This window comes from Sciurus vulgaris (genome assembly GCF_902686455.1).
Source record: "Sciurus vulgaris genome assembly, chromosome: 11".
NCBI lineage: Eukaryota > Metazoa > Chordata > Mammalia > Rodentia > Sciuridae > Sciurus > Sciurus vulgaris.
In genome coordinates, this window is record NC_136472.1 from 4429175 (window position 1) to 4457139 (window position 27965).

At 63.1% G+C, this 27965-nt stretch overlaps 1 protein-coding gene across 1 annotated transcript in view; it reads left to right on the forward strand.

Moving 5' to 3' along the window:
• The window catches only part of SHANK2 (SH3 and multiple ankyrin repeat domains 2), a 347313-nt gene that overhangs the window by 13007 nt on the left and 306341 nt on the right, over positions 1-27965 (forward strand). The window contains 5 exon segments of the mRNA XM_079104911.1: positions 7422-7625; positions 10841-10912; positions 13080-13188; positions 20673-20824; positions 21877-22044. Coding sequence (XP_078961037.1) covers positions 7422-7625; positions 10841-10912; positions 13080-13188; positions 20673-20824; positions 21877-22044 — 705 coding nt within the window.

A 27965-nucleotide genomic window follows, 5' to 3' on the forward strand; every position in this document is an offset into this window, starting at 1 on the left:
GCGGTCTGCCTCGCTGTGCTTCAGTGCAGGGTTCACACTTTGCAGCTTTAATCAGGAAGTCGGTGAGTCTTCAGTGGTGTGAGACAGGGGCTCTGGGACCCGCAGCGAGAGGCGGGAGGAAAGGCGAGGCTCCTCCCGCCGTGTCCGTTCCTCTGGCGGGCACGCTCCCCAGAGGCCGAGAGGGACTGTTTTCACGTGTGTCATCTCTAAAACACCAGAAAGCGAGTTCACCTGCCTGGCCGGTGTTGGGATTCTCTGCCACGCCTCTGCTAGGTGGCGGGTGGACGCTGTCCCTGGGAGGGCGGCCCAGGCCTCCAGGTCTTCTGCTCAAGCTCGCGGTTAATTCCTTCCTAAATCTCTGAGAAGGAGACGCTGGGGAAAAGTGGGTCTGGCTAGAATGACTGCTTCCTTCCGAAAGCCTCGTGAAGCCCACGCTGCGGGAGGGCACTGTGGCCCAAGGCCACGCTGCTGGCTCAGTGGCAAGAACCACCCCGAGTGGCCCTCCCAGGGCCCTGAGCCGTCAGTATTTACTTTGCCACATTAATTCCAAGGGCAAGGCTTTTCCCAGCGACTTTGCCCGGGACATCCCCGCCGTTCCGCGCTGGGCGCAGCCCGCTGGGGACAAGCCTCGTGCCTGTGCGCCACCTTTGGCCTCTTGGCCGTCGTTCCTGGATCCCTCTTCCTGGCAGGGGCTCCAACAGCGTGCGTGTGCCGGGGAGAGCGCTGAGGCTCTCGAGCTTGGCCTTCCGTCCCCTTCATCCCGTGCCTCCCACACAGCGGGGTGCTGGGAACGGGGTGGGGTTTGGGGTTCCTCTTGGGTGTGGGTGTGACTCCGCCTCCAGGAGACGCAGGCCGTTGACGCTGCTCTCTCGGTGTGCTCTGGGTTTGCTGTCAGGACCATTCGGTGGCCTTCCCCCTGGTGCCTGCCACTCCTGCCCGTCACAGTTTTGTTAAGCTCACCTGGGGCCAGCCTCTGACCCTGTGCTTTGCCGTGGTCCTGCCTGAGATCCCAGGAAGCCCTGCTGGGTCCTGAACAGCACTCTGCTTAGTCTCACGTTGACAGCAGTGGTCGAAGACACCGCCCTGTGGCCACCCCCAGGAGAAGCCGTCTGCTGCCACCTCGCCACAGCCCGAGAGGCTGCTCTTTGGACTGTACCCTTTGAAATGCTCTTCTGGTGGCAACAGTGAGCCACAGCCGGGTCTTCCTTGGCTAGCGTTCACACGCAGAGACAGCCTGGCTCCTGGGCCTGGGCGTCCTCTGCCAGCTGCCCTTCTGAGAGGAGGACACCAGCTTCCCCTTAGTCTACAGCCGGTGGTGTTTGCCGCGCGGGTGGCGCTGGCCTGGCGGGACTGGGTCCGCAGCAGCAGCATTTCACGAGGACAGTTGTGCTCGCAGATGTCGATGGCCGTGCGGTGTGGCCCTGGTGTGGGCTGCGTTCAGAGGTGCGAGGCTGTGTGCGTGGCAGCCACGTGCCTGTGCCCGGCAGAATGTCCCTCTGTATAGCTCCCACCGGGCTCGCGGCTCCTCGGAAACGCTGCGGGAAGAAACCACGCCGACTTCAGCCGTGGCAGCCGAGGTTCCCGTGCTGCTCGGTGCTCAGGTCTGATTTCTCCCATCATGGGCACAGGCCCTGCCCAGGGTGCTCTGGGTGCTCTGTGACTGGCACTGCATTCCTGCCAGGGACTTGGCCGCAGGGGCTCCCCCAGGCTCCTTCCCCTTGTCCTTTTGGCTTCTGCTGGGCTCCTCGGGTCGAAGTCAAGAGCGGGTGGTTTCAGCCTCACCCAGGGACCATGATCTAGCAGAGGCAGCAGGGCCGGGTGCCTGAGAGCGTGCGCCTCTGACCTGGCGCTGGCGATGGCCGCCGCTGACCACCCTCTGCAGTAAGACAGGTTCTGCACAGCGTCGTATTCAGGGTTCTTCCGGGCTCCATCTGCACACCCCTCGCCTTCAGTGCCGTCTTAGAAAGTAACCGTGGTCCTCATCCCCATCACACAGGGCCCAGACACACTTGGAAGGCAATTTAACTCGCCTTAACACAGTCCAGCCTTGCAGCTGCAAATCAGAGCAGCTTGTCCCGACGCGGCCGCCACCTGGCGCTCTTCTGCACGGTGGGTGCAGGCCTGAAGCCGCAGGGGCTGTGACCTGCCTTCATCCACGTGAGCTGCTTGTGCGCTCTGCCATGCCTCACCATGGACATGTGGCCTCAGCGGCTTGGTCATATGCTGCTGTGGGCATGTCGACGTCCTCACCCAGGGACCTCATCACATGACTGTTTGAAGTGAGATCTTTTGAGAGGCAATTGGAGGTCATTACAGTGACTCCAGTCCGGTCTGCCTGGGGTCCTCATATGAGGAGTGGTCAGGTCACAGACACACAAAGGCCCATGTGAACACGCAGGGAGGAGGTGCCGGCTGAGGCCTCGGGAGGAGCCAGCCGCTGCACCTTGGTCCCACACTCCTAGCCCCCAGGCTGTGGGGCAGCGTGTCTGTTGCTGAAGCCCTGGCTGTGGTGCTTTGTTAGGGTAGCCCGAGCAGGACACAGAGCTGCAAGACCTGCAGGCCTAGCCCTTTGACATCAGTGCCCTGTGAGTCTTTGGCTTTGCCAAGCAGGGTAGCCATGCCCAGGCTGGGGCCCTTTGGGGCCTGAGCTCCAGGGAGGCCCAGGCTGGCAGCCACCTCTGCCCATGCCCCATGCCTGCAACTTAGGGTGTCTGGTGTTCTCAGCTTCCATTCACGTCTTGTGGAACCTCCCAAGCTGCGCTGGCCAAGTATGAGCGTGAGCTTCCTGTACTCCCTTCATGCTGCATTTGACCTTGACCATGCATTGCTGACGGGCCGGCGTTTCTCTGTTTGGCGGCCTGGTGGGTCAGACTCTGCAGTGCAGCCTGGTTACATGCACTGCTTGAGGGCCCCACACCCTCAGCGTAGTGAGTTTGGACCTTTCTCTACCCCTGGGTCACCCCCACCCTGCACCATGTTCTCTCTTAGGAATGTCCATCCAGTGCCATTCAATGCCAGAGGCGTTGACCAATTTGAGTATGGCAATACGAAGGACAGGTCACCTTGTCCCCGGGTGGCTCAGGCTGGACCAGGAGCAGCTGGAATGGGCTCCAGACAGGGAGAGAGCAGGGGAGAGGTGTGTGTGGAGAAGCCTGGTGTTCTACCTGTGCGGGTGCGGCCCCTTGGGCGGGCCTCTGGGGGATCGAGAACTGAGCTGCCCTGCAGGAATCCCAAGAGCTTCCCTGGCTGGGCAGCTGTCAGCCAAAGCCCCACTTCCCCTCAGCCGTGGCAACCCCGCAACACCCCAGCCACCACCTGGGCCTTGGGCGTGTGCCCTGCCCACCGAGGGCAGCGAGGAGCTGGGCGGGGTGCTCGAGGTTCCGTGGCGTCTCTCGCAGGTGTTCTGACCTCACACGGGACCACACTGACGGTGTCCTGGGCCTGGGAACCTCACTGCTGCTGTCAGGAGGAGGCACGGAGGAACCTTCCCAGGCAAAATCCAGCATGGTGCTGCCTCCTAGTGGAGGAGTCCTGTGACGGAGGCTGGGGGCTCGGCCTGTGGGCCCAGCAAGGGTGCTCAGTGCTCAGCAAGTCCCGTGGGAGGCCCAGGAGAGGGCCTGGCCAGGGGGAGTAGGAGCAGCCTTCGCAGCAGGCGAGTGGATGGGGCAGCCGGCTGGAGGCACAGAGCCCAGGGCCTCTCATACCTGCACTTAGCACCAGCGGTGAGACTGGCTGGAGTGTGTGTGCCTGTATGCCTGCGTGTCTCCTGTGGAGGGTGTGTCTGCTGGCTTCCGGGTTGTGGACACGTGTTGTGTTTGTAGTTGCGTGTGTTTTGTGTGGAGTATGTGTTGGTGTCTGGGTGTGTTTGTGGATGCTTCCGTGTGGCCGTGTGTCTCTCTGTGGGTGCTGTTTCTGCGTGTTTGTGTGTGTGGCAGGGTGAGAGTTGGGAGAACTGCAGGCAGGACATGGCCCAAAAGGAGGTCAAGGTCAGCCTCTCTCCGTGTCCCTGGGTCACAGAAGCTGGCGCCTTCAGGGCAAGAAAGCGCAGTGGTGGAGTGGTAGAGAAGGTGACTGGATGCAGGGGACACAGGTGAGCCCGGTGCTGGGGCTGCTGGGTAGCAGATGAGGAAGGGTGGCCATCGAGTGGAGGCATAAGAATAGGGCTCCTGCTCCAGAGGCTGCAGGGCAGCCTGACTGGCAGGTGGTGCAGGGCGGCAGGGGCAGGAGCCCCCCGGCCTCGGGAGCAAGCATGGTCCTGGTGCCCACACTGGGCACAGGAGATGGGGCTCAGGGTGGCACAGGATTTAGGCTTGGGTGTCACCAGTGAGCAAATAAGTCTTGAGTTACTCACTTGGTGGCTGGTGTCCAGTCCCCTGCGATGACCTGAGTGCAGGTGTTCTGGTCCGCTCAGCTTTTCTGGGTCTGCTTCCTTACAGCACCATCCTATGCACTGTTGCAGAACTCGCTCCAATTAAATGATAAGTGTCACTGTCATGGTCATTGTTCCATTTGTCATTTTATTGTCACCACCACCACCATCACCACCCTCACCACCACCACCACCATCACCACCATCACCACCACCACCATCACCACCACCACCACCACCATCACCACCATCACCACCACCACCATCACCAGCACCACCATCACTACCACCATCACCATCACCACCACCACCACCATCACCACCATCACCAGCACCACCACCACCACCATCACCACCATCACCACCACCACCATCACCACCACCATCACCACCATCACCACCACCACCATCACCACCACCATCACCAGCACCCACCACCACCACCATCACCACCATCACCAGCACCACCATCACCACCACCATCACCATCACCACCACCACCATCACCACCAGCACCATCACCACTATCACCAGCACCATCACCATCATCACCACCATCAGGAGCCTTCCACCAGGAATCTCTGTCTGACTCACGTTCCCTGTGCATCAGGTGGTCAGGCTCGACAGGCAGCAGTACCTGCCCTGCCAGGAGCTCCTTCCTCTGGTTCCTGGGAGCATGTCTGGGTGTTTGCTTTTCCTTTTCATATCTCCAGACAGTTGAGTACGTGTCTTTCACCACGACAACTAGCGACCAGGGTGGCTTGCTCTCCGTTACTTCTGTGGCTCCTGGCACTCACTCATTCATTCTACAAATGTCACCTCCTGTCAGGTGTCGCCGTGTCAGGTGTCCTTGATGCTGGGCTTTGCCTGACCAGGGTGCTGGTGATGGGGCATAATCAGTGGTAGTGAGTGGATACAGGGCCACTGCTGAGAGTCTCCTGGGCTTCCATCCAGGTGTGAAGAGACAGCAGTGCTCCCTAGGGACTGCCCAGGAGCTGGGCGCTTGACCAGCTGGCCGCAGGCAGATGTGCTGCTGCTGTTGCTGTTTGTCAGGTCCTGGGCCACCCGAACCGAGCACCTGCGGGCTTTCCCCCTCCTGAGGCTGGAAGGCCACGGGGAAGGTGCGGGCAGCTTCCTCTGGGAGCTGCGGGTGCTCGGCCCCAGGCTCCCCCAGCCTCGGGCTTGCTGGCTCTCTTGGCACTCCACCTTGTGGGAGCCATCCCCAGCTCTGCCCGCCTCATGGCCTCACGCTGCACCTGCCACTGTGTCCAGGGTCCCCCTGCTGTGAGGACACAGTCCTCTCCGGGGCCACCTCCTCCAGCACCACCTCATCTTAACTTGATCCTGTCAGCAGAGGCCCCATTTCCAAACGGATCACACTTGGGGTGAAGACGTCGGCACCTGCCTTCGCGGGGTGCCGTCGACCCGCACACATTTCACTGTGTCCTTGGTGCCGTGTCTCACTGCAGCCGCACCTCCACGCCTGCAGGCAGGCAGCCCGGTGCTCTGCGGACTGCGGCACATGACGGGGGGTTGACCCAGGGCCTCTGTGTTGCTGCAGCCCGAGGTCAGCAGCGATTCCCAGATGCGAGTGAGTGGGTCCGGGGCCCCGCCTGGCCGCTTCTGATGGCTCCTTCATTAGGCCGTGTGCAGAGGGTCCTCACTCAGGGGCGCAGGGCGTGTGACCCGCAGTCTCCTGGCTGGGAGGAATAGCTGCCCGGCCTTGTGGCCTGGAGGGTTTTGAGGGCAATACTCAGTGCAGCCTTTGACGTTGGAGAAGGATAAAGAGCATCCACGCTCAGGCGCCCTGTTCCCAGCTTGCAGAGGTTCTGCCGGCTGCGGAAGCCGTGCTCATTGTCGACAGCAGCCGGGTCTTTTCACAGCCCGGGCCTCAGCCAAGGCTCACGCGCCAGGACGGCAGGAGGGCCTTTTGCATCCTTGGGCACACGCACACTGAATCCTCTGTAGAGTCGGCTCCAGCCTCAGAGTCGGTCCAACCTCGATTTTTTCTGGATGATTTTGGAGTGAGAAAGCAAAGCTGGCACCCGCTGCTGACTGTGCAGGAGAGCATGATTTTAATTCAGCAGCAGCGCGAAGTCGGCACTCCGGCTTTGGCCCGCTGCTGGCTTCTCCTGGCTCCCTGGCGGCTCACAGAAGGCACTGGGAACGTGACCAAGCTCCGTTGTGGCAGCGGATGTGGTTTCTATCTGTCGGCTTCTGGTGCTGCCTGCCCGTACCCTTCAGAAGGGCAGGGCTGCGTGTGTAACCGTTTCCGCTCCAAGTCAGCGCGGTGGCCTGAGACCCTGTGCCCCCAGCAGTCCCGCTGGGGAGGCTGTAACACAAGGTCACCTGTGTCTAAACTCCAGTCATCCACACAGGGCTAGGTCACACTGTCACACGGGGCCAGCTCTCACATCCGTGGGCTCTGCGTGCTTGGATTGGCAACCTCAGGTTGGAAAGGTCTGGGAAAAAAGTCATACTGGAAGTGACCTAGAGCTGATGTGAGCACGTGGAAGACCTTCCTGGCGGTGAGAGATGTGCTGTTGGTGGGCACGTGCGCACCACGCTGCAGAGGGGCTTGGGCACCTTAGAATTGGCGTTTGTGGGGTCTTGAGGCCAATTCCCCACAGATTCTGAAGGACAAATATTCTCAAATTGTGATGCCCACGGTGCGTTCCCCAGACCACCAGCAGCTTGAACCCTGGAGAGTGCAGGCCCTGGGTCCCCAGGCCCGTGAGCGGATGCTGCCGGGTCGGACCAGAGGCCACCGGTGCTTCTCCAGGTGCTGCTGAAGCAGGGGTAGACCTGACCTGCAGGTGACCGTGAAGCCCTGCAGGTGGCATCCAGGCGGTGTTGAGGTGGGGCCAGCACTGCCCTGGCCTTTCCCTTATGCATTTTCGAAACGCCTGTCCACGCGGCAGCCTGCAGAGCCGCAGGTCCTGGGCTCAGAATGAGCACTAGGAGGGTTGCAAAGAGCTGGGGCGTCTGGCCCTCGGCCCGGTGTGCCCTGTGGGTGCCCACGTCGCTGATCAGGTGTCTCTGTCTCCTGCAGAAGTGCATTCGCTTCAACCCGGACGCCACAGTGTGGGTGGCGAAGCAGCGGATCCTGTGCACGCTGAATCAAGGGCTGAAGGACGTCCTCAACTACGGGCTGTTCCAGCCGGCCAGCAACGGGCGCGACGGCAAGTTCCTGGATGAGGAGAGGCTGCTGCGGGAGTACCCACAGCCTGCGGGCCCCGGCGTCCCCTCCCTGGAGGTGAGCGAGCGTCGGGCCACCAGGGCTGCCCACCTGCGCGGGCAGGTGGCTCAGCAGCAGAGCTCCCAGTCTGCTTTGCCCTGGGAAAAGCAGGTGAAGGAGCGGCCCGGAGGCTGACTCCTCGGGAGAAGTCTCAGCAAGGGCAGCGGCCCCACCAAGCTGGGGTCGAGGACCCGTGAGTCCTGGGCGGCCGTGGCCTCTGCCAGCTAAGGGCGCTCAGCGTCTCCCCCTCTGGGCCCCATGCGCCTGGCTTCTTACTGCGCCACCCTGCAGACACCAGCAGTGCCCACGCGTCAGTTCCAGCTAAGGCCCCCCAGGCTGCCCCTCTGCCACGCCAGCCACGGCGTCGGGGCCCCAGGCTCCCTCTGCTGTTGGGCATGGCCCTGCCCGGGGCCCTGGGTGCCCTTTGTGGGGCATGACCCTGCCCGGGGCCCCGGGTGCCCTCTGTGGGGCTCACGCCCGAGCTGGACGGCCCACACGGCTCTGGAAGACACTTCTGGTGCCATCCTGGTTTATTAGGAAGGAGGCCAATGGCCGGCGGGTGGAGAGGGACCCAGGCAGGGTCTGGAAGGGCCAAGCCCCACAGCTCCTGTCCCCTGGGAGTTGCGGTGGGCCATCCTCCTGGCAGGGGACATTTTTGCCAGCTCAGGAGCCTCCAGGCCTCGTGGCTTAGGGATTTTTCTGGAGGTGACATTAGGAGGCAGCACTGATTCAAAGATCTGCCCCGCCCAGAGGTCAGGGCTGCGGCTGAACGTCACCCACTGGCCGCAGCTGGGTCTTTCTGGCTGCCAGTCCCGCCTGGAGCTGTGGGGCCGGAGCCGCCCGTCGGCATCGCCTCAGGGTGCTGGACACTTGGGAAGCTCCCAGACGTTGGTGGCTCGGGGGCCGAAACCCAGATAGCGCTGCTGCATCGTGCTTCGCCATCCGTTCTCCCTGCCCGTGGCCAGGAGGGTGGACAGTGGCTGTCCCACCATGATCAGAAGCCCGTCCTCCGCCCAGGGACCTTGAGCTGCTGCAGCCAGCCACGCGCACACAAGGCATGACCTTGTCCTGCCCCAGCCCCACTCGCTGCACCCCAGGTTCACATGCGTGTTTCCGATGCACACGCATGGAGGGTCTGGTCAGGTGGGAGGCCGCCAGAGTGCGGGCTTCCTACCCTGCTCAGCACGCGACTGTCAGCGGCTGTCAGCCTGCTGGGCACCAGGGCTGGGGTGCCCAGCTGTCCAGCGGATTTGGCAACACTCTGGCCACAGAAGAGTCAGGACACCGAGGGCCGTGCTTCTGGACCCTGGAGGAAGGGCACTCAGCGGCTCTGACCTCCAGTGGCTCTGTGCAGTGGGCAGCTGCTGGAGACATCTCCACGGATGGTCTGCCATGCACCTGGCCCATCCAGCACGTGCTCAAAAAAAGTCAAGGTCTGTCCTGTCACAGGGGAGATGAGGGGCCAGGTACCTGAATCAGTGCTGTTCTGCTCAGGGGCCCACCTCTCCAGGATCACAGTGAAACCAAGCGAGAAGACTGGGAGGTCTGGAAGCCTGTTCTCCACCTGGCTGCAGTCGCAGAAGCTGAGCAACCTCGGGCTACTCACCTAGCCTCTCTGAGCCTCGAATTCCCAGCTGTGACACCACGGTTGTTAGCAGTGACTGCTGGAGGCTGATGCTCAGAGGAGGCATCCCTTGGCTCAGTGCCCCTGGGTGCCTGGCTCCCTGCCAGTGCCAAGTGGCTCTGCCATGGGTTCCTTGCTGACACCAAGTCTCTTCCTCTCGCTGGCCTCTGTGCTGGCAGGTGGGATCTGCGACATGAGGGGCTTTGACTCCTTGCTCGTTGGCCACTGAGCACAGGTTGAGGAAATGGCAGAAGAGGGGTTGGGGTCCTGAGCCCTGTGTGGCCGTGGCCGTAGGCGCTCATGTGCCCCCGCGGTACCTGCCCTCCCGCGGGCACACTGTGCTGGCCTCCCTGTATTACTTTTTTGCTAGAACAAGTGCCCACCCTGGGAGTCTCTTTGGGCCATCGGTGTTGGCCAGGTGGCAGTGAGCCCGTGACTCACCTGTGACCTCCGTAGGCTTTGGAAACGTGGGCCAGAGGAGTGATGGATGGAGAGCAAGGAGGGAGGCGTCCGGGACGCCAGCACGCAGCTGGCCTGAGGGCTCGGGCGGCAGGCGGAGGTCCCGGCGCAGGCCGAGCCCCTCGGCCCTTGCGCTGGGGCTCGAGGCCTCTCCCTGCCCCGCGCAGCTGGTCTCCTGGCGCTCTCGTGGCCCAGCGGGCTCACCCTGGCACTCGCTCAAAAGGCAGATTTCAGTCCCGACCAGGGCGGGTCTCGTGTGTGGCCGAGGTGGCCGCGCTTCTTTTCTGTAACTTTTTAGCTGCAGGTGGACACAGTGCCTTTGGTTATTTATTTCATGTGGTGCTGAGGATGGAACTGGGGCCTCCCGCCTGCCAGGCGAGCGCCCTGCCCGCCCTGAGCCCCACCCCACCCCTCGAGCTGCCCTCTTATTACCTGGGCTTGGGTTTCGGCCGCAGACCAACTCGCTGCTGCCTCCTGTGCCTCGTCTATCCTGGGGCACCCTGGTGGCTCTGTCATGGTGTCAGGCCCGTGGGACAGGTGGAGTGGCTGTGTGTAGTGCCAGGTCTGTGCCAGGAAGCCTGCATCCGGCCGGGTCTGTGCCAGGAAGCCCGCATTTGGCCCTTGAGCAACCCTGGGAGGTTGTGCTGTCATCCGCTGAGACAGACGAGGAAGCCGCAGAGAGACAGGGGTGTCCAGTCCAGGTGGCTCCAGGCACAGGGGAGCCGAGGGCTGGCGTGGGACAGATGTTTAGCTGCAGGTCCGGGGCGCCTGGGAGGAAGGGCATTAGTGAACGGCGTCAAGGGCCTCAGAGAGCCGCACCCTCCCTGCCTCCCTCGGGGGCACTGTCCCTGCCTCGGCAGTTGTGGGTGCCTGTTCTCCCAAAGGCGAGGTGGCGGAAGAGAAGCTGGGCTTTGGAGGCAGCGTCCGCTCTGCTGGACATGCTGCACAGGGCAGATTCCCCTCCAGGAGCCCAGGCGCCTGGGCAGGGACAGCGGGCTTGAGTGCCGTGAAGTCCAAGCGCACGTGGCAGGAGCGTGTGGAGCCCTGGAGCCAGGCCCTGGGGTCCTGTGAGCAGGGGACGCCAGCCAGGCCACCGGGCCTCTGGGTGGCTGTGTCGGGGTTCACTCTTGTGTCTTGCTGTTCTGTGCAGTTTCGGTACAAGAAGCGCGTGTACAAGCAGCCCGACCTGGACGAGAAGCAGCTGGCCAAGCTCCACACGAAGGTACCAGGGGACCCGTCACTCTGTCATCCTGCAGGGTTGCCGTTGGGCTCCCCTTCCCGGGCACCCACTGTGCACCCTGCGTGGTGTGCGCAGGGCCGGGGCCTGTGGGGGCGTGGGGCTGCCTCGTGGCACAGGCTGCCGGAGACCCAGCGTCGGAAGCAGCAGGCAGCTCAGCGACGCCCAGGTGCTCCTGGGGCTCGGGAGCGGCAGCCCTGAGCAGGAGGGTCTGGGCGCGCAGTGGGGTGGAGGGACAGGGCGTGTGCTGAGCGCCGTCGCCTGTATCAATGTGGTGGGCGCCAGGGCATCGTCCAGGTGAGCTGCAGGGGAGGAAGGAGCTGGCGACGTGGGGGCTCAGGCCCCGGCTGAGAGCACGTGGGTCCCTGTGACCAGGGCTGCTCAGCCGGGCAGATGCCTCATTGGTGCCATGGACACCTGCTCTTTGTCAGGAAGCTGTGGGAGTCGGGGAGGCTGCCTGGGGCTGGAGGCCGAGGCCTGGGGTGTGGGTGGGCCCTCCCTTGACGAGGAACTGTGCGGAGAAGGCCCTCACCCTTCCCGGGTGTCCTGCAGCGCGGGCGTGAGCCCTGAGGCTGCCTGTGGCCCGCTGGGCCTCTGAACCCAGAGCTGCGCCTGCTTCCGTCTTTCCCGTTTCCATCAGAGGACGCGAGGATTGTTATTCTGCTTACCGGGTCCTCGTCCAGGGACGAGCTTTCATTCTGTGCTGAAGCTGTCCAGATGTGGCAGTGGCTGCCCTTCCGTGCTCCCTGCCTTGGGCATACTCCTGTCGTCCTCCAGGCCCTGGCCACACAGATGCTCTGGGCTCTCATACGTGCCCTGCTGGGCCCTGGAGTCTCCAGGACCAGGTGCTGAATGCGTGGTCTCTGCGCATCTGTTTTGTTCCCGGTGCCCTCTGAGGTGTGGGTGCAGTGTGTGGGGACCTGACGTGTTGGGGGGCGCACAGCAGTGGAGACTACGTGGCAGCTGCGCACCCCAGGACGTCCCGGGTTTGGGACATCTGTCCTCGTCCTGGGACGTGCAGAAGGCCAGCAGGTGAGTCCGGCTGTGGCCAGAGGCTGGAAGACAGGGCGTCCAGTGTGAGAGACCACCGTTGCTCCCTTCCGAGTGCGTTGGGAGAGGTGTGGTGCAGACGAGGACCTGGGGTGGGCGCTGGACTGGTCCGCAGGGTCTCATCCTGCAGAGGGGACCTGGGGTGGGCGCAGGGTCTCACATCCTGCAGAAGGGACCTGGCCGCCCAGGCTGTCCACTGAAGCTTGGGAAGCCGTGACTTCCCTGCAGAGCAGGCTGACGAGGCGTGGGGAAGGGCCGCCCCACGAGGCAGGGCCGGTGACACTCCTGACCACGTAAGGAATGAACACCTCCCTTCGCCCCAGGCCCAGCCACCAGGGGTTGCTGTTTCTGCCCCTGTGGCCCTGGGGTGACCTGGAGGGGACTGGCCCGAACCAGCGGCTGCCCTGTTTTCTGTGCAGCCCAGCCCCTCTTTATAGACTGGAGCCTCAGCCCGGCTCCGAGAGCACTTGGGAGGTCCAGACGGGTCCCAGGAGCTGTGGATGGTCGAAGTGTTCCCGGAGCTCCGTCCTTCCGCCAGTGAGGGAGCTGACCGCGGTCCTCCGCGGGGCAGGGTGCCACCGTGCCGCGGGGGAGCACCCGGCGAGCTCACCGCTGCCTCTGGCAGCACCGAGGCTGGTGTCCCAGGTCAGGGCGCTGGCTGATTTGTGCCTGGGGGCTGCTCACGGTCCAGGCCCGGCACCTCCCTGGCTGCGTGCCCGCGTGATGGAAGAAACAGGGAGCCCTCTGTCAGGGTCCCTCCCAGACCTGACCGCCATTCCAAGACCCCCACCCTCTATGGCTGCCCAGGGATGAGGCTCCCACAGGGGAGTTAGGGGGACACGGCGTTCAGACCATGGCCCAGGATGGTGAGCGGCATTGGATGGACTTCAAAGCACTCAGCCAGGCCAGGACAGTGGTGCTGGCCACCTGCTGACCCTGTGCTCAGTTGTGGGGTTCCTGACGTACAGACATCTACTGCTTAGTGAGCCCCCAGGTCACGGTGGCCCTGTGCAGAAGAGGCCATGCACCCCGGTGTAGAGCTTTCCTGGCCTGGAAGGACATTCTGACAAAGACATTTCTGTCTGATTACTCTTCGCTCTAGACCAATCTGAAGAAGTTCATGGACCACACTCAGCATCGAGCGGTGGAGAAGCTGGCCAAGCTGCTGGACCGTGGCCTGGATCCCAACTTCCATGACCTAGAGACTGGAGGTGGGTCCTGGGCTTCAGTAAGTGTAGAAAGTGATTCCTGGTCTAGGTGACACATGCTGTGTTGTCCCTGGTTCTGCCTGGACTCCATAAGTGTGTCCTTGCCCATTTGCCTTTCTGGCCTCAGGGCTGAGCCTGTCCTGGCCTCTGGCATGGAGCCAGCAGCAGGAAATGCCTGCTCAGGATAGCCAAGCGAGCGAGTGCGTGGACGATCGCACCCACACGTGGGGTTGTGCAGGCCGGCTGGCCCCTGGCAGGCCCCACCCTAGGGGCTGTGTGTTTGTCGGCTGCTGTGCGAGTCCCCCTGGGCCTGGGTGTCCCCCTAGGCATGGGTGTCCTGGCACATGCTCTGCACACAGTCTTGCTCCCCATGTTGGACACCAAGTTGCTCGGGCCTATGAACCTCAAGCATTTGTAGAAATCTGGCAGAGGCTCTGCTGAGTCCCCAAAGGCTGGTTTCCCAGCCTGGTGCTGTTGACCTGGTCCTGGACCCGTCTTGGCTGCGGGTTCTGTTCTGGGCCCTAGAGGGGGTTTAGTAGCAACCCTGGCCTTGATCCACCAGCTTTGAGTGGCAACCCCCAGTTGAGACAACTGAAAGGGCCTCCTGACCTTGCGCAGTGTCCCCTGGGGTCGGGGACACAGTCCCGTGGGGGAGCCCTGTGCTGCGGACACCAGCTGACATTGGCAGGCAACGGCAAGGTGTCTGCGGAAGGTAGGAAGGGCAGGGGTCTCCACAGTAGCCATCGGTTGCAGCGAGACGTGGCTCCTGGTGCTAAGGCTGTGAGAAGAGGTGGATGCTGGACTCCTGAATAGGACCTTCAAGGACATTTGCTGACGACCGTTGGCTGGCCTGGGTGTCTCTGGTTGGGTTCCCTGACCTGGATCTTCTCCAGGGCTGAACCTTGGGGTTGGCTGCCAGTGGCATGGAGGGGGCAGCTTGCCTGTCCATCCTGGGCTCCTCAGGTGCTTCCAGTGACTCTGTGGGACTGGGCCTGGCAGTGTAGGCCAGCTTTCCCGCCTTGCCCTTTTTGGCAATAGGGGCCGGTGGCACTTGGACGGCCCTCGTCCCTGACCACTGTGAGCTGGCCTCCCCACGCTTCCTTCCCCGGCGTAGCTGTCTCCTGGGTTTTAAGGCTTTTGAACTGAGCGATTCCAGACCAGACCCTGACTTTCTTCTGAAAACACAGAGACGCTAAGCTCTGAAACAGGTAGGCGTGCGGCCACTTCTCTTGGCCCTTCCTGCGGTTGAAACTGCAGTCACCAGGCTGGGGACTGAGTCAGCGCCCGAGCTGAGGACCCTGAGTCCTTGGGCAGGTTCAGGTCAGTGTGAGCACGGCACAGTCCGGACAGAATCAGGGCCGTGTCTGTCCCCAGCACAGAGCAGCAATGACCTGGGAGCCCCGAGCAGCAGTGTCAGGGTGTCATCTTGAGACGGCTGCTCCTCTGTGGTCCGCATCCTCAGGTTCAACACTGCGAGGGAAAGTATTCAAACAGCATCGCCTTGGCCCTGAACGTGTAGCTCTTTTCAGGTCACGATTTCCTAAACCGCACGGAGGAACAGCTGTTTGTACATCTTTTACATTGTATCAGGTATAAGTGGCCCCGAGGTGACATAAATACACGGGAAGATGTCGCAGGCTCTCTGTGTGAATACCGCTCCATTTTATATAAGCAACCTGAGCACCTGTGGATTTTGGTACCCTCTGGGTCCTGGTCCGAGGATGCCGAGGGACCGCTGTGTTCTCATGAGGACATCCCGGACTGGTTGGCCAGTGAGAAAGAGCAGACCCAGGGAGGAACAGACGCTCCTCTTCTTCCTGGTCCCTGCCAAGCAGCTCCCGACAGAGAGCCGATCCAGGACAGGCATTCTGGGCCCCCGCCAAGGCCGAGCCCAGCAGCCTGGGGCTCCAGAGCAGTGTGCAGGCAGCAGGGCACATACGCCCGCACCTGACTTCCCTGCCTCACCCCATAGTTAGCTCGGCCCAAAAGAGGGCTTGGGTCTGCTTTGGATCTGGTCATTTCCAATTTTAAAACTAAAGGCCGCTATCGTGCTGGCTCAGGGCGGTTGTCAGAGGTCATTTTCCGCATCAGTCTTTCTTCTCGTGGTTTTATGTTCCTTGGTGGACAGGAGCCCTCCTAACCCTCCCCACCAGCCTCCGGCTGTTTGCCGGATGAAGCAAGTGGATGTTCAGGCAGAGGTCGGACACGGCGTGCGGAGCCCCCGCCTGAGCCAGCCCTGTGCCTCCCATCCTTGGCGTCTGGCTGTGGCAACGTTGCCTTGGCGATACGGGTCGAATCCAGGGCCTCTCAAATGCTGGGCCGCTGCCCACCACTGAGCCACACCCGGCCCTCTGGTTCACTCTGGGGCTCACCCTGGGCTGCACACATGCTGGGGGTCTAGATGGATGGCCTGGATGTGCCACCATGACCGTGTTGTGCAGGGCACTCTCTGGGCCCTGAAGACCCCCTGTGCTCCCCAGTTCATCCCTCCCTCCCACAGAACCCCTGGCAATCGCCAGTGCCCTCCTGCCTGTGGGATTTGCTTTGCTGGAGTGTCCTGGGGCTGGGCTCCTGCAGCACTGGCCCCTGTGGCCCTGCATGTCCTGGGCTCCTGCAGCACTGGCCCCTGTGGCCCTGTGTGTCCTGAGGCTGGGCTCCTGCAGCACTGGCCCCTGTGGCCTTGCGTGTCCTGGGCTCCTGCACTGGCCCCGTGCTGTCTTCCCTCTACACTCAGGTCCCCCCTCTTCTGTGGCTCAGGCTCTCTGCTCCCTGGGTGCTGGGTGGCCTCCCCCTGCCGGATGCCCACCCTTGGTTCATTTCTCCAGAAAAGGGCGTCGGGTTGCTTCAAGCTGCTGTGGACACTGCCCACAGGCTCTCACGAGGACAGTTCTCAGGGACGGGACCTGGAGGAGACTCTGGGGCAACACTAAACACCCTGCACCAAAAGGGGAGCTCCCCAAATCTGGGGAGGAGCCAGTGCTCGTGGGGCCACGGGGGTGGGGCTGAAGGACAAGGGGAGAGCATGCTGGACACTCCCAGGGATGAACTGACCTGTCCTGGGACAGCACGCTCATGCCCCGCTCCACGTGGCTCTGTGGAGAGGAGTAGCACCCACAGCCTTCTGGGACCGTGTCACTGCAGCAGAGCCACCACCGTCGCCGTGTCACCGTGAGCAGGGACCTGCCTTGCCACTGGCAGCGCTGGCTGGACAGCTCGTGGCCCTGACTGGGGACGGAATTGCTTGGGAAGCACCAGCGGCTTCCTTCCCAAGACCACAAAATGCCACGGTGCCCAGGCCGTCGTCATCCGAGTCTGGAGAAGCGGCCCTTGTGGATTGAGGGACATGCCAGAGATAATTAAATCCCAGCAGAGTGACCTGTCAGTTAAAGCCGAGCCGCCCGTGTGATCACAGCCGCTGCCTGCTGCCTGCTGCCTGCGGTGAATGAAAATTTCATCAAGTTGGATGGGCGGACTCGGGCTGCCTTCGCTGCTGCTGGAGGGCTGGCCGGTCCCACTGGGGGTGCGCGCCTTCCACGCTCTCCCTGCCTCCGTGGGAGGTGAACCTGAGAACATTCTTCCACTGAAGCGAGTTTCTCAAACATGCCGTGGTCTGCACCGTGGGCGAGAGGCCCAGTGGCTAAATTGCTCTCCCGGAGGCGACTCTCCGAAGCCTGCCAGGCTGCCTGGGAGTGGAGATGTTCGTCATGCGTGCTGAGCACCTGCTCGCTGCACGGCGCTGTGCCAGGCTCCTGGGGACCCCCTGCCTGCTCCCAATGGCCCAATTAGAAGGTTTTGCAGACACGCCGGATCCAGTTCACAGAGCACCTCCCTGGCTCCGAGAGCACAGGGGCTGGAGGTGGCGTGTGTGGTGACTAGTGGTCCCTGGTTGCTGCGTCCCCATGGCCCCTGGGTGAATCACTGGTTGTTAATTCTCCAGGAAGAGCAGCCCTGGGAGCGTGGGCGACTCGAGGGGGGCACAGGCCACCCTTGCAAGGGCAGGAGCCCAAGATGACCAAGTAGCTAGCTCCCCGTGCTGGGGACACGGCTTTGTCAGGTGCAGTTCCTGATAAAAGGAGCCCTGTTTCGAGGCGAGAGCCCACACGCCATGTCCAGTTAACCCTGCTGGGCTTGGCGGGAGTGCGGTGACTCAAGAAGATGCATGTGACCTAGCAAGACAAGACGCACCATGCAGGCGGGATGGGGCCAGGAGAGCAGGCAGGAGAGGCCAGGACGCAGGTCCACGGAGGGGTCTCGGGGCTGGGTTGAAAGCCAGTTGTAGGTTTATGGGAGAATCCAGTAGGAAGTATGGACAGCTCCTAGGTGGGAGCTGCTTCCCCTGCTTCCCATGTGGACGGCTGGGGCTGGCAGGCGTTTATCATGGTGCCTGGCCCCGGGTTACTTTGGGGCTCACTCTTGGTGCCGTCTGCCCTGGGGTTTGCAGGGTTTGTGCTATCGGACTTTCAGGCGGCCTCTTTGACGTCATAATACACATTTATGTTCCCCCCCATCTCCGCGAGGTGGGGAACCTCCTTTCTTCTCAGCGCTGGATGATCTTCCCGTGTCTGTGTGTGCCAGGGTCTCCATCCATCCACCTACGGAATGGGGAGGTCAGACACGATTTTCTTGCAAGCTGTGAATCAAGCCGCTGTACACGTTTCACGTCCAGAGCCCTGTGCAGACCCCAGGTTTTGACTCACATGGCGAAACACCTCGGGCACCTTTGCTGGCGTGTGCCGGGGGGCTGTGCCATTCCTCCTACCGCCTGCTGGGATGGCGCCTGCCCCTGCTCCAGCCCCACGCCAGCATGTGGTGCTGTCGGAGTTTCTGACCAGGGCTGCTCTGTTGTCATGATGTCCAGAGTCATTTTAATTTGCAGCCTCTGGTGACGCAGGATGGGAGCATCCTTCCTTTCACCTGCCCCTGTGCCGTCTGTGGATTTGCACCCGGGAGGTGCCTGGTGTGCCAGGCAAGTGGGTGTCTCCACCCACCTCCCCAGGGGGGTGTGCTTTCCTCTTGCTGAGTCTTCCGAGTTCCCTATCCTGGAGACGAGGGCTTGGCACGTTCTTCCCGATGTCTTTTCCGAGGCTGCCAACAGCGGTTTTCATTAAGCCCGTTACCCCAGCTCAGAGCCTGAGCGTTTTTAAGATGAACTTTTCCTTTCATAACAGCCTGTGATCACAGGATCGCAGGGATAGAGCCGAGCACTCCTGCGGGCGCCCCGCCCCCCAGTCCTCCACTCCCCGGCACCAACCTCCAGCTGGCGTGGTGCTTGGCCGTCAGAGAGCCAGTATCGGCCCCTTGCTGTCCCTGAGCCCACACCCCATGCAGATTCCCCGGGCTTCCCACTCTGTCCCACGTGGCCTGGGCGTCGCCTCTGCTCAGCTCCTGTTTCTGGACAGTTCCTCTGAGCTTCCTGGTTCACGACGGGCTCGACAGGTTGGAGGACAGTCAGAGACGGGGTCGTCTGGTGCTGGCCATGATCACAATGACCTGTTCCGAGGTCACATGCTCTCAGCGTGCCCTGCCTCCACTGTTGATCTCCACCACCCGCGGGGTGGTGCCTGTGGGTTTCTCCTGTAAGGTGCCTGGGTCCTCACCCTTTGTGCCCCACTCTTGGGACGAACTGCTACAAACTGCCCCCCTTGCAGGCGGGGTCAGCGCCTCACTGCAGTGCTGCTGATGGCCAGCATCTTCTTGGGGTTCATCCATTGACCCCAAATGTGGAGACTCACTGGACATCCCTCTGCAAATGTGCCGCCCAGTCCAGGGGCTGCAGGTGGGGCTCTCCTGACTTGGCCAGGTGGGTCCTGGCCAGAGCTGAATGTGGCCAGTCTGGAAGGACATTCAAGGAGAGGTTTCTGGAACCCGTGGTGCTCGATGGCGGGGTGTCTCCCATGGTCCCCGCCCGGCACCTTCCACCCAGAAGCCTGTCTGGGCGACCCCCCCCCCCCCCCGTGGGCCTTGCGGCTGCCCCGTGGCTTCCCTGCGGGGTGCTTCTCTTCACCCCTGCTTGTTCAGCTCACTGCCTGACAGGTGGCCAGGCCCCGGGGAGCCATCCTCCTGGTCCAACCCGCCCTTGCTCTGCCTGTTCTGGCTCTGAGAAGCTTTCTCAATCGTTAAATGACCCGAATCCTGACAGCACTGAGCAAGAACTTCCGTACGAGGGTCTACATTGGACTGCTGACTTCCACACTGGACATGCGCCCTCCGCCAGACACAAGAGAAGAGCCCTGTTTGTCCCCAGGGCCAGCCTGGCCCCAAGCTCAGGTCGAACACTCACCTAGTCCTCCGGTCCACCCAGCCCTTTATGCCCCACCAGGATGGGCCCCTTCCTTCACCCACCAGCTCCAACTGATGAAGGGCCTCTCAGAAGCCTCCGGATGTCTGTGCGCCCGCCTGGGAAGCCGTGGGAGCCACAGCAGTGAGCGGTGGCCGGCCCCCCTCCCTCCAGTGGCCAGGGCTCCGGCACACCTGCCCCCACACCTGCCCCTTCCCACGGCCCTGCACATGCACGGCTCCTTCCCAGCCGACCTGGGTTCCCACACCCTCACCCGGCCTGTGTCTGGCCGGGAACATCCCCAGATCACTGAAGTCCCTTAGCTGTTCCAGAAAATTCCTGTTTTTCTTTAAAACTAAGAAGGCCCCCTCGTGGCTACGTGTCAGAGACGTGTGTGGTGGCATTCCTGGGAACCTTGGCGTGGTGGGAACCAGGCGGACCGGTTCCGGCAGGAGCCGGGCTGGGAGCCCATCACCAGCAGCTGGCAGGGTCCACAGAGCACGACCCTGGGCGGGATGCTCCTGTGCAGCCCACCAGGAACCCGGGGCAGAGCTTCCCCAGAGCTGGAGAAGCAGGCGGGCAGAGCGGCCACTTCTGCATTAGTGACCGTAGAAATTCAAATGGGCGAGTGTTCAGTCCAACTTCAGGGGGTCGTCCTGCCTCTGGGGACAGAGGGCAAAGGCTGGGTGGGTGGTCCGCCCCAGCCCAGGTCTCCTCCAGCCGTCCTGAAGACAGCCACTCCACCGTCAGCTTTTCTGGGTCACGGGAACCCACAGGGGTCCGGGGCGAGCCTGCACCTACCTGTGTAGACGCTCTGGAGTCAGCGGCCGTGGTGCGTGTTCTCGGCAGAGGGCATGAGGGCAGGGTGAGGAGGGACGTGTCCCACAAGCACTGACCCCTCAGCTCACCAGCTGCCGAGCGTCAGATCATCTGTGTGGCCGGGGACCCTTCACCCTTGTCCCCAGGAGGGCAGACCCCACCTTCCGGGCCTGGAAGTGCTCTGAGGAGGGCTTCTCCACACAGCTAGGTGGCTGCCCAGGGGCCACTTGTCACCGTCACTGTCACGGGGCCGCCTGAGCCCCCTGGCGGCTGGACGTGGCTGGGCGTGAGCACCCAGGGTCCTGTCTTCAAGTTCCCAGTCCAGGTGCGGGAGCGTGGCTGAGCATGGGCCCCTGGCCTCGCCCCTGACGCGCGTGTGCTTGTGTCGCAGAGACTCCGCTGACCCTCGCGGCCCAGCTAGACGGCTCCACAGAGGTCATCAAAGCTCTCAGAAATGGCGGGGCTCACCTGGACTTCCGCGCCAGAGACGGGATGACCGCCCTGCACAAGGCCGCCCGCGCCAGGAACCAGGCCTCCCTGAAGGTACCTCCAGGCCCATCTGGGCGCCGCCCCCGTGGGCCTTGCGGCTGCCATGGCCTCCCTGCCGGGCTGTCCTGGAGGCCGTGGTTCCTGTGCCCGCTGGAGCGTGGGGGCAGTGGTGCCCAGGTTTCCCGCCCTCTCCCCTGGGTACTGTGAGGCCAGGGCTGGAAGCCAGCGTCCTTGTGGGGAGCCGCCAGCCCAGGTGGCACTGAGGGCCCTCACTGTGCCCGCCACGGGGTCTGGGGCGCAGCAGTGTACACTGCTCCCTCACCCTCCCTGGTGGTCCCACAGTCCCTGCCCCGCCCTGGCAGGAGGCAGGACATGGGTGTCCCCAGCCCATCCTCCATCAGAGCCCTGGGAGGAGGGACGGGTGGCCACTGCCACTGACCCTGAGGCTGGGGCTTCTCTCTCGGCCTCCCGCGTCCCCCGTCCTTTCAGCTGCCCCTCCTGTGCACTTCCTGACCCTGCTTGACGGGCTCACTGCCCTCGGGGCTCCCCGAGGCCGGACGTCCTGTGCGTTAGGTCGGATGGTCAAGTGCCGCCTTCCCAGGCCCTCTGCCCCCTCGGGACACCACTGCCAGCGGGCGTGGAGAGCAAGTTCTATTTAAGAGGGGGCAGAGGTGGCAGGCCACTCCAGGGAGGAGGGCACAGAGCTGGTGCCGGGAGTGGGGTGGAGCGTCCTGCTCTTCCTGGACCCCAGAACCCCGCCTTCCCTCTCCCCGCTGTCCTGCCCCAGGGCAGAGAGGCACCGGCCAGCTCCTGCTGGGCCCTGGTCTTTGGTAACCAGCCTCCTCTTCTTAACTACCTGCGAATGTGACCTGTCCTGTCCCCTCAGGCCAGGTAGGCTGCAGGCAGGTTGGACCCCACTTTCTGGAGCTGTTCTCAGCTTGCGTCCCGCGCCCTCAGCCGTCTGCCCCTTCGTGAACAGTGCCTGGTTGCGGTTGCAGCCGCACACGCGGGGCTCCGGTCAACAGGAGGCTGGCCCTGCGCCCCCAGGTCCTCCCCTCTGTGCGGAGGCCGCAGGAGGCCACTGACTGGGTCTGGGGCTCTTCCAGACGCTGCTGGAGCTGGGCGCCTCCCCGGACTACAAGGATAGCTACGGCCTCACGCCGCTGTACCACACGGCCGTGGTGGGCGGCGACCCGCACTGCTGTGAGCTCCTGCTGCACGAGCGGGCCGCCGTGTGCTGCCAGGACGAGAATGGCTGGCACGAGATCCACCAGGTAGGGCGGCACAGACAGGCCCCTCTGCCACGCACAGGGTCGTTTCTAGACGTCTCCGTGGGCTCGGGCTGTGTCAGCTGCAGGCGTGGCGGGGAAGGCAAGTAGCAGCAGGGAGAGGCGGCCACCCCTCGGGGGCTGGGCAGCAGGCTCGGTGCTCCTGGGGTGGAGGGGCAGGCCCTCGGAGGAGCCACTCCAGCTGCGCCGCACCAAGGGCAGTGGCAAGCACTGTCCCATCGGCTGCTCAGCCCTGCCAGAGCAGGGCCTGCGTCGGCAGAGGGAGCCCAGAGGCGAGGCCTGGCGTCAGGGCTTCTGGTCAGGGTGGAGAAGGGTCCAAGAGGGCGTGTAGAGGCCAGGAGAGGTGGGTCCTTGGCCCAGCCTCCTCAGGGACTGCTGCTGTTGTCCATTGCCTCCTGGTGCCCCTCCTGGAGGGGATGCGCCATGGACTGTCCACTGCGGTCGGGGGCAGGAGGGGTGCGGAGTTGCTGCAGAGCAGGCAGCTGGCCCCGGAGGGCCGCTCTCTGCCCTCCCTGGTGCTGGTGGGTTCTAAGCCATGGCTTGGCCACACTTGGAGGAAGCCCCGCTGCACACTGGGTGGGGCGGCAGCCCTGAACAGCGTGCGTACATCCTGCCTGGCATGAGATCTGTTGGCGTGCTGCTGCTTCTCCTCATGAGGAGGGAAGTCAGTTTTTGTGGCAACTCACTAGGCTTCAGAACCTGAACATTTGACCCGACAGGATGGTAGATATCGCCGTGAAGGCGTTTCGTAAGATGAGCTAACATAAGTCCGTAGACTGCTGACCCTCCACTGTGGGGTGGGCCGTGTGCGATCAGTTGAAGGCCTTAGGAGGAAAGACAGGGCTCTGGAGGAGGAAGCACTTGTGCAGCATCCACTCCCTGGGGCTCCGGCCGGCCGCGCAGATTTCAGATTTGCGTGCCTCATGCTGGCGTGAATTTAAACTCAACTCTAAATTTTTTAACACCCCCTGTCTACCTGCTGCACGCAGGTGCTTACGTTGCAAAACCCGGTCCTCCTCAGCGCCCTCAGGGAATGGGTTCCAGGACCCCCGTCGAGAGCTGATCCTTCTGTCAAGTGTGCAGGGTTGTGCGTAAGCTCTGGGTCCTCTGTGTCCTTAAGTCCCCTCTGTGACTCCCGATGCCCAAGACCATGTCTGGCCACTCGGCTTCCTCGTTTGAGGAGGACAGAAGTTCCTGTTCACAGGCTGTTCCCCTGGGCAGCTCTGCTTCCTGCAGCTGGGGCAGACAGGCGAGCCCCACAGAGACGCAGGCCACTGGTCAGAGGGCCGGTCTCCGCCTCCCGCTCCCAGCCCGCCCTTCAGGCCCTCTCAGGCCTCTGCGTGGATGCTCTCTGGTGCTCCTGCCTGGCTGCTGTGTCCCTCTCCCTCCCCTGACCTGTGGTTCTGGCCCTGGCCGTCTTGGTGTGAGGGTCCCAGCTGGGCCGTCACAAGCTTCCAGGGGCCCTGCTTAGAAGGGGGCTGTGTGGGGACATCCAGCCCTAGAGAGCTGACTTTAAAGGGTCAGGGCCGGCTGTGGGCAGTGGCAAGTGTGGGACAAGAGGACTCCAGAGGAGGCGGCCCCCACGCCCCGAGGACTCCCCAGGAAGGGGGTGGAGCCCCAGCAGGGCCTGGGCAGCAGCTGCTGGACCCAGGGTGCAGGGCGGAGCTGTGACTCTCGGGAGGACAGGGCCCTGAGGTCTCCCTCCGCCTGTCCAGAGGGTCCGTCATCCGTGTCCAGATCGGGCCTCCCCTCAGAGCTCAGAAGGTGTGCATGCAGCTTCAAGACGCTCCTAAGTGTGGGGCTGGAGCGGCGGGGCGCATCCCTGGGCCCCCGGCGTGGCGACAGCCTGAGGCGATGGCCGCAGTCTCAGGCCTCCCGAGGGGAGACTGATGGGCAGGGCTGCAGGATTTCCTGAGGACACCACACGTGTGCAGGGCCCCACCCTGAGCCCAGCTTAACTGAAAGGCAGATTTTCTCATCATCCAGGAGTGGCGCGGCCAGGAGACCAGGAGATGGTCACCCCCGGAAGGACAGTCTGTGACTCTGGGGAGGGACTCACCCAGCCCTGCAGGGCCACACACCCCAGAGGCAGAGGCAGGAGGACGGCAGGCAGGCAGGATCGGCCAGTCTGCGTGATGGCAGGGCCCTGGCGCCTGGGCCGCCCTGCTGTCCCGCGCCTGCGCTGGGCGAGGGTGGCGGAGTCTGGGGCCAGTGGGTCTGACACAGCTGGGGGGTGGGCTCTGCAGGGGGCTTGCCAGGAATTGTTGTCCCTGGGGGCGTCCCTGCGGGGTCAGTGAGACGCCAGGCAGCCCCTGGCCAGCAGGCCCCCCTCTGCACTCCCGGCCCTCTCCTCCCGCCCCTCCCTGGCCCTGGCCAGCTCTCCTGCAGGAGCTCATCAGACCTGGCTTCCCTAAAACACCTGGAATGGCACCTGCCTTGGACCTCGGGGCGTGGGCACCCTGGCTGTCCCTTGTTGCAGGATGGACTCGCCATTTGCAATTTCTGTCCCCACAGATGCCAGGTCCCGTCCCCGAGGTCCTGAGGCTGGAGTCAGAGCGTCACCACCCCAAAGCCACCCAGGCACCCTGCTCTGCCCAGCCCCAGAGTCGCCGCTCCTGAGTCTCTGAGCTCAGCTGCAGTCCCGGCTTTGGACTGCCCTCTAGCGGTGGGCTTCTTTTCAGACCTGTCCTGGAAAGACCCCGCGGAACCTCCGAGGGCCTGGAGTGTGGCTTTGCCTCCCTGAGCCCGGCCCCCTTCCGCTGCTGGGACGTTAAATCAAATGGTGGGAGCTGAGCACAGACCGGGAGGCACAGCAGAGCCCCACCCCCTGCCACAGTCCCACTTCCCAGCCTGACCTGCTTTATCTGCACCACCTTTTATATCCTCAGAACAACCCTAGCAGATCACTTGTCTCTGTTAACAGACGAGTTAACAGGCCCAGAGAGGGTGAGTAACTTTCCCAAGGCCACAGAGCTCAGTTAACAGAGCCGGGTTCACTGCCCACTTGTCTCACCCCCAGTGGGCTCTCAGACAGAAGCCACTCTCAACAATGTGTCCATGGCAGAAGAAAGTGCAGGGCAGGTGGTTTTGCACGTGCATGGCTGAGCTGTTTCTGGCCCTTTCCCCTGAGAAGCCCTCAGGGTTCCTGGACTTCTGAGCTCTGGTTCGGTCAGTGGCTCTGTCCCCAGTGCCCCGATCCTCGGGTCCTGTCCTGCGGAGGCCAGGTGCGTCCTGCAGTGGTGGCATTTGAATCCAGGCCTCGGGGCCAGGGAGGTGCCCCGCCCCCTGGTGCCTGTCTGCCAGGCAGCGTCTCAGACGGTTCTTATTCACATCACCCTATTTTTTTCTCACTTCAAAAATAAGTAGCTGCTCACCCTGCATCTCGGAAGGTCCAGAGACGCATAGGGAAAGGGATTAAAGAACAGCCAGGAAGCTGGGGGCCGGGCCTTGTATGATGCTGTTAAGACATTCACCCGGCTGCACAGCTTCTGGGCAGACAGCTGACCCGGGGCCTGAGGGCAACTCCTGGTCCAGGAGCCGGGCCCTCTGCCTGCCCCATGCACAGGCCTCTTGGCCCTGCCTGGCTGTGTCTGTCGTCTGGAGGGGGAAGTTTCTCCTATGCTGTGCACTCCGGGGTGGAACCCTTGCCCTCTCTGAGCTTGTTTGCTGATTGCTGGAATGGCTTGAGTAATGATTGACAGAGCTCTTGAGACAAGTGGAGGAGAGGGTTTGCAGGAAGCGCCGGCTGCAAGGGCTGGGTGAGGGCCGCCACCCCCATGGCCACCGCCAGTCGGGCCTGGCAGTGCTGCCAGGGAGCCCTGAGCCCCATTCGGGGTGCCGAGCAGCTTGCCCTCAGGCCTGGCTGCAGTGTCTGTCTGGAAGGACGCAGCATCAGTCCGTCTTACTCTGGTAATAACACTTGTTATTTATCACTTTAAAACTTCCAGCCTTCAAGAAATGGGACGTTTGGGCCGCAGCCACCCGGCCAGCTCTCCCTGGGCTCTGGCTCAGCTCCCGCAGCTTCCCACGCCCCACAGCCAGGGCACGGGTCCCGTCGTCCCTCCTGGGCCGGGAGGCTCCCTGTGCTCAGCGAGTGGGCACCTGCTGTCTGTCCCGGGCCCAGCCAGCAGCTTGTGCCGCTGCCGTGAGGCCCCTGTGGACGCAGGGCTGGCGTCTGGCCCTGCTGGACCCCCGTCGGCAGTGGTCCTCTCCCCTGAGAGACATCTGCCATGTTCCAGATGCTGCGGGGGCCGTTGCGTCCAGGTGAAGTGACCAGCAAGTGACCGGGTGCTGCCGTGACCATGTCAGGCTGCCCTTGGGTCCAGGAGCACAGGCAGGCCCTGGGTGGACTCTGGCTTTAGAGGGCAGCCCGGGGCTCTGTGGCCCTGCAGAGCAGCTCCTGGGCGGCGTGGGCAGGAGGGTTTTGTGTAGCCAGGGGGCCCTCCCAGGTCAGGGTTCTGCTTTGCTGGCCTCTGAGTTGTCACGTGGGGGCCTGAAGGTGGCACTCCTGTGGCTTAGGCATCTGGTTGCACGTCACTGTCACATAGTGTAGGTGTGCGTGCCTCAGAAGCACAGGCGAGTCTCACCGGTGCAGGAGACCCCGGTTATCTGCATCTTCACAGAGGGGGTCTCGGGTAGAGTCTGGGGTCTCCTAGCCTCCAGGTGGAAGGACCAGAGCCAGGAACCACCCCCCCCCCCCATTGTCACCCAGATGCAGGGCCCAGTCTCTGCCTATGATGAGCAGGAGTGAGCGACTCTGCTCTGGAGACGACTGTGCTGACTGGGAGGTGGGTCCCACGTCCTGCGCCCCCAGCTGGCCTGGCAAGGTTCCCTTTGTAGAAATAGGCAAGGCATCCTCCGTGTGGCCCACCAAGCCCCTGTCGTCCAGGCAGTGCTGAGTGAGGGCCGCGAGGGTGGTGGAGGACGGGGTGGAGACCCTGAGGCCCAGTGTGGGGACATGCTGCCCTCTCCCTTTATCCGAGCCTCCATCCTGCCCTGGTGACATAGGTGAAGTCCTCAAGGTGTCCTCTTTCCGAAAAGCGTCAAGGGACAGCTCAGAAGGAAGGTGGGCAGGGGTGGTCCACAGTGGCCTCAGGTCCACAGTGGCCTCTTTGGCGTTTTGCGTGTGGTCTTCACACGTCCTCATTTCCGACTGAACTCAGCACATTAGTATGTCCAAGCTGTGTGAGCTTCCCGGGCCACCATCACAGCGCCACGGCCCGGCCAGCAGTCACTGCCCCTGCCTGGGGGCTGGAGTCTGGGACCAGGTGTGCCTCCTCTGTCCCGTGTCCTGACCTCTTCTCATAAGGATCCAGTCACATGGACCAGGGCCACCCCAGAGGCCTCTTTTTACTGTAACCACCTCTTAAAGGCCTGTCCCCACTGTCACATCCTGAAGGACTGGGCGCAGGGCTTCAGCCATAACATGGATCAGTAGCCACTCTGGTTGGTGCCATCGCCCAGGTGCTGACCGGCTCCCGACGCCTCTGGGTCCCTCGGCCTCCCATGTGCCCCCAGGCCAGCAGGAAGCCCCCAGCCTGCCGGTGCACACTGAGGAGGCAGGGGTGAGGGCCCGGAGCAGCCAGGGCTCCGTCGCTGCCGCCGGGCAGCCCACTTCCTGGCCCAGAGCTGATACAGGTGACTTGGTCCTGATTGGCAGGGATGATTGGCAGGTATGCTGCAGGCCGCTAGGATGAAGCCGGTGCTGGCGAGGAGGCTGGGTGGTTTGGACGGCAGTTCCTCGAGGGCCCTGAGCCAGGCCACGCGGCGGTAGAGCTCGCGCCAGCAGACCTTGGCTGCCCGCCTGCAGCGCCCCACGCTCTGCCATGCTCCAGCTGTGGGTGTTGGGCTTTGCAGGACCTGGGCACCAGTGCCCCTGCAGCGAGGCTGGGATGGGACCTGACCTA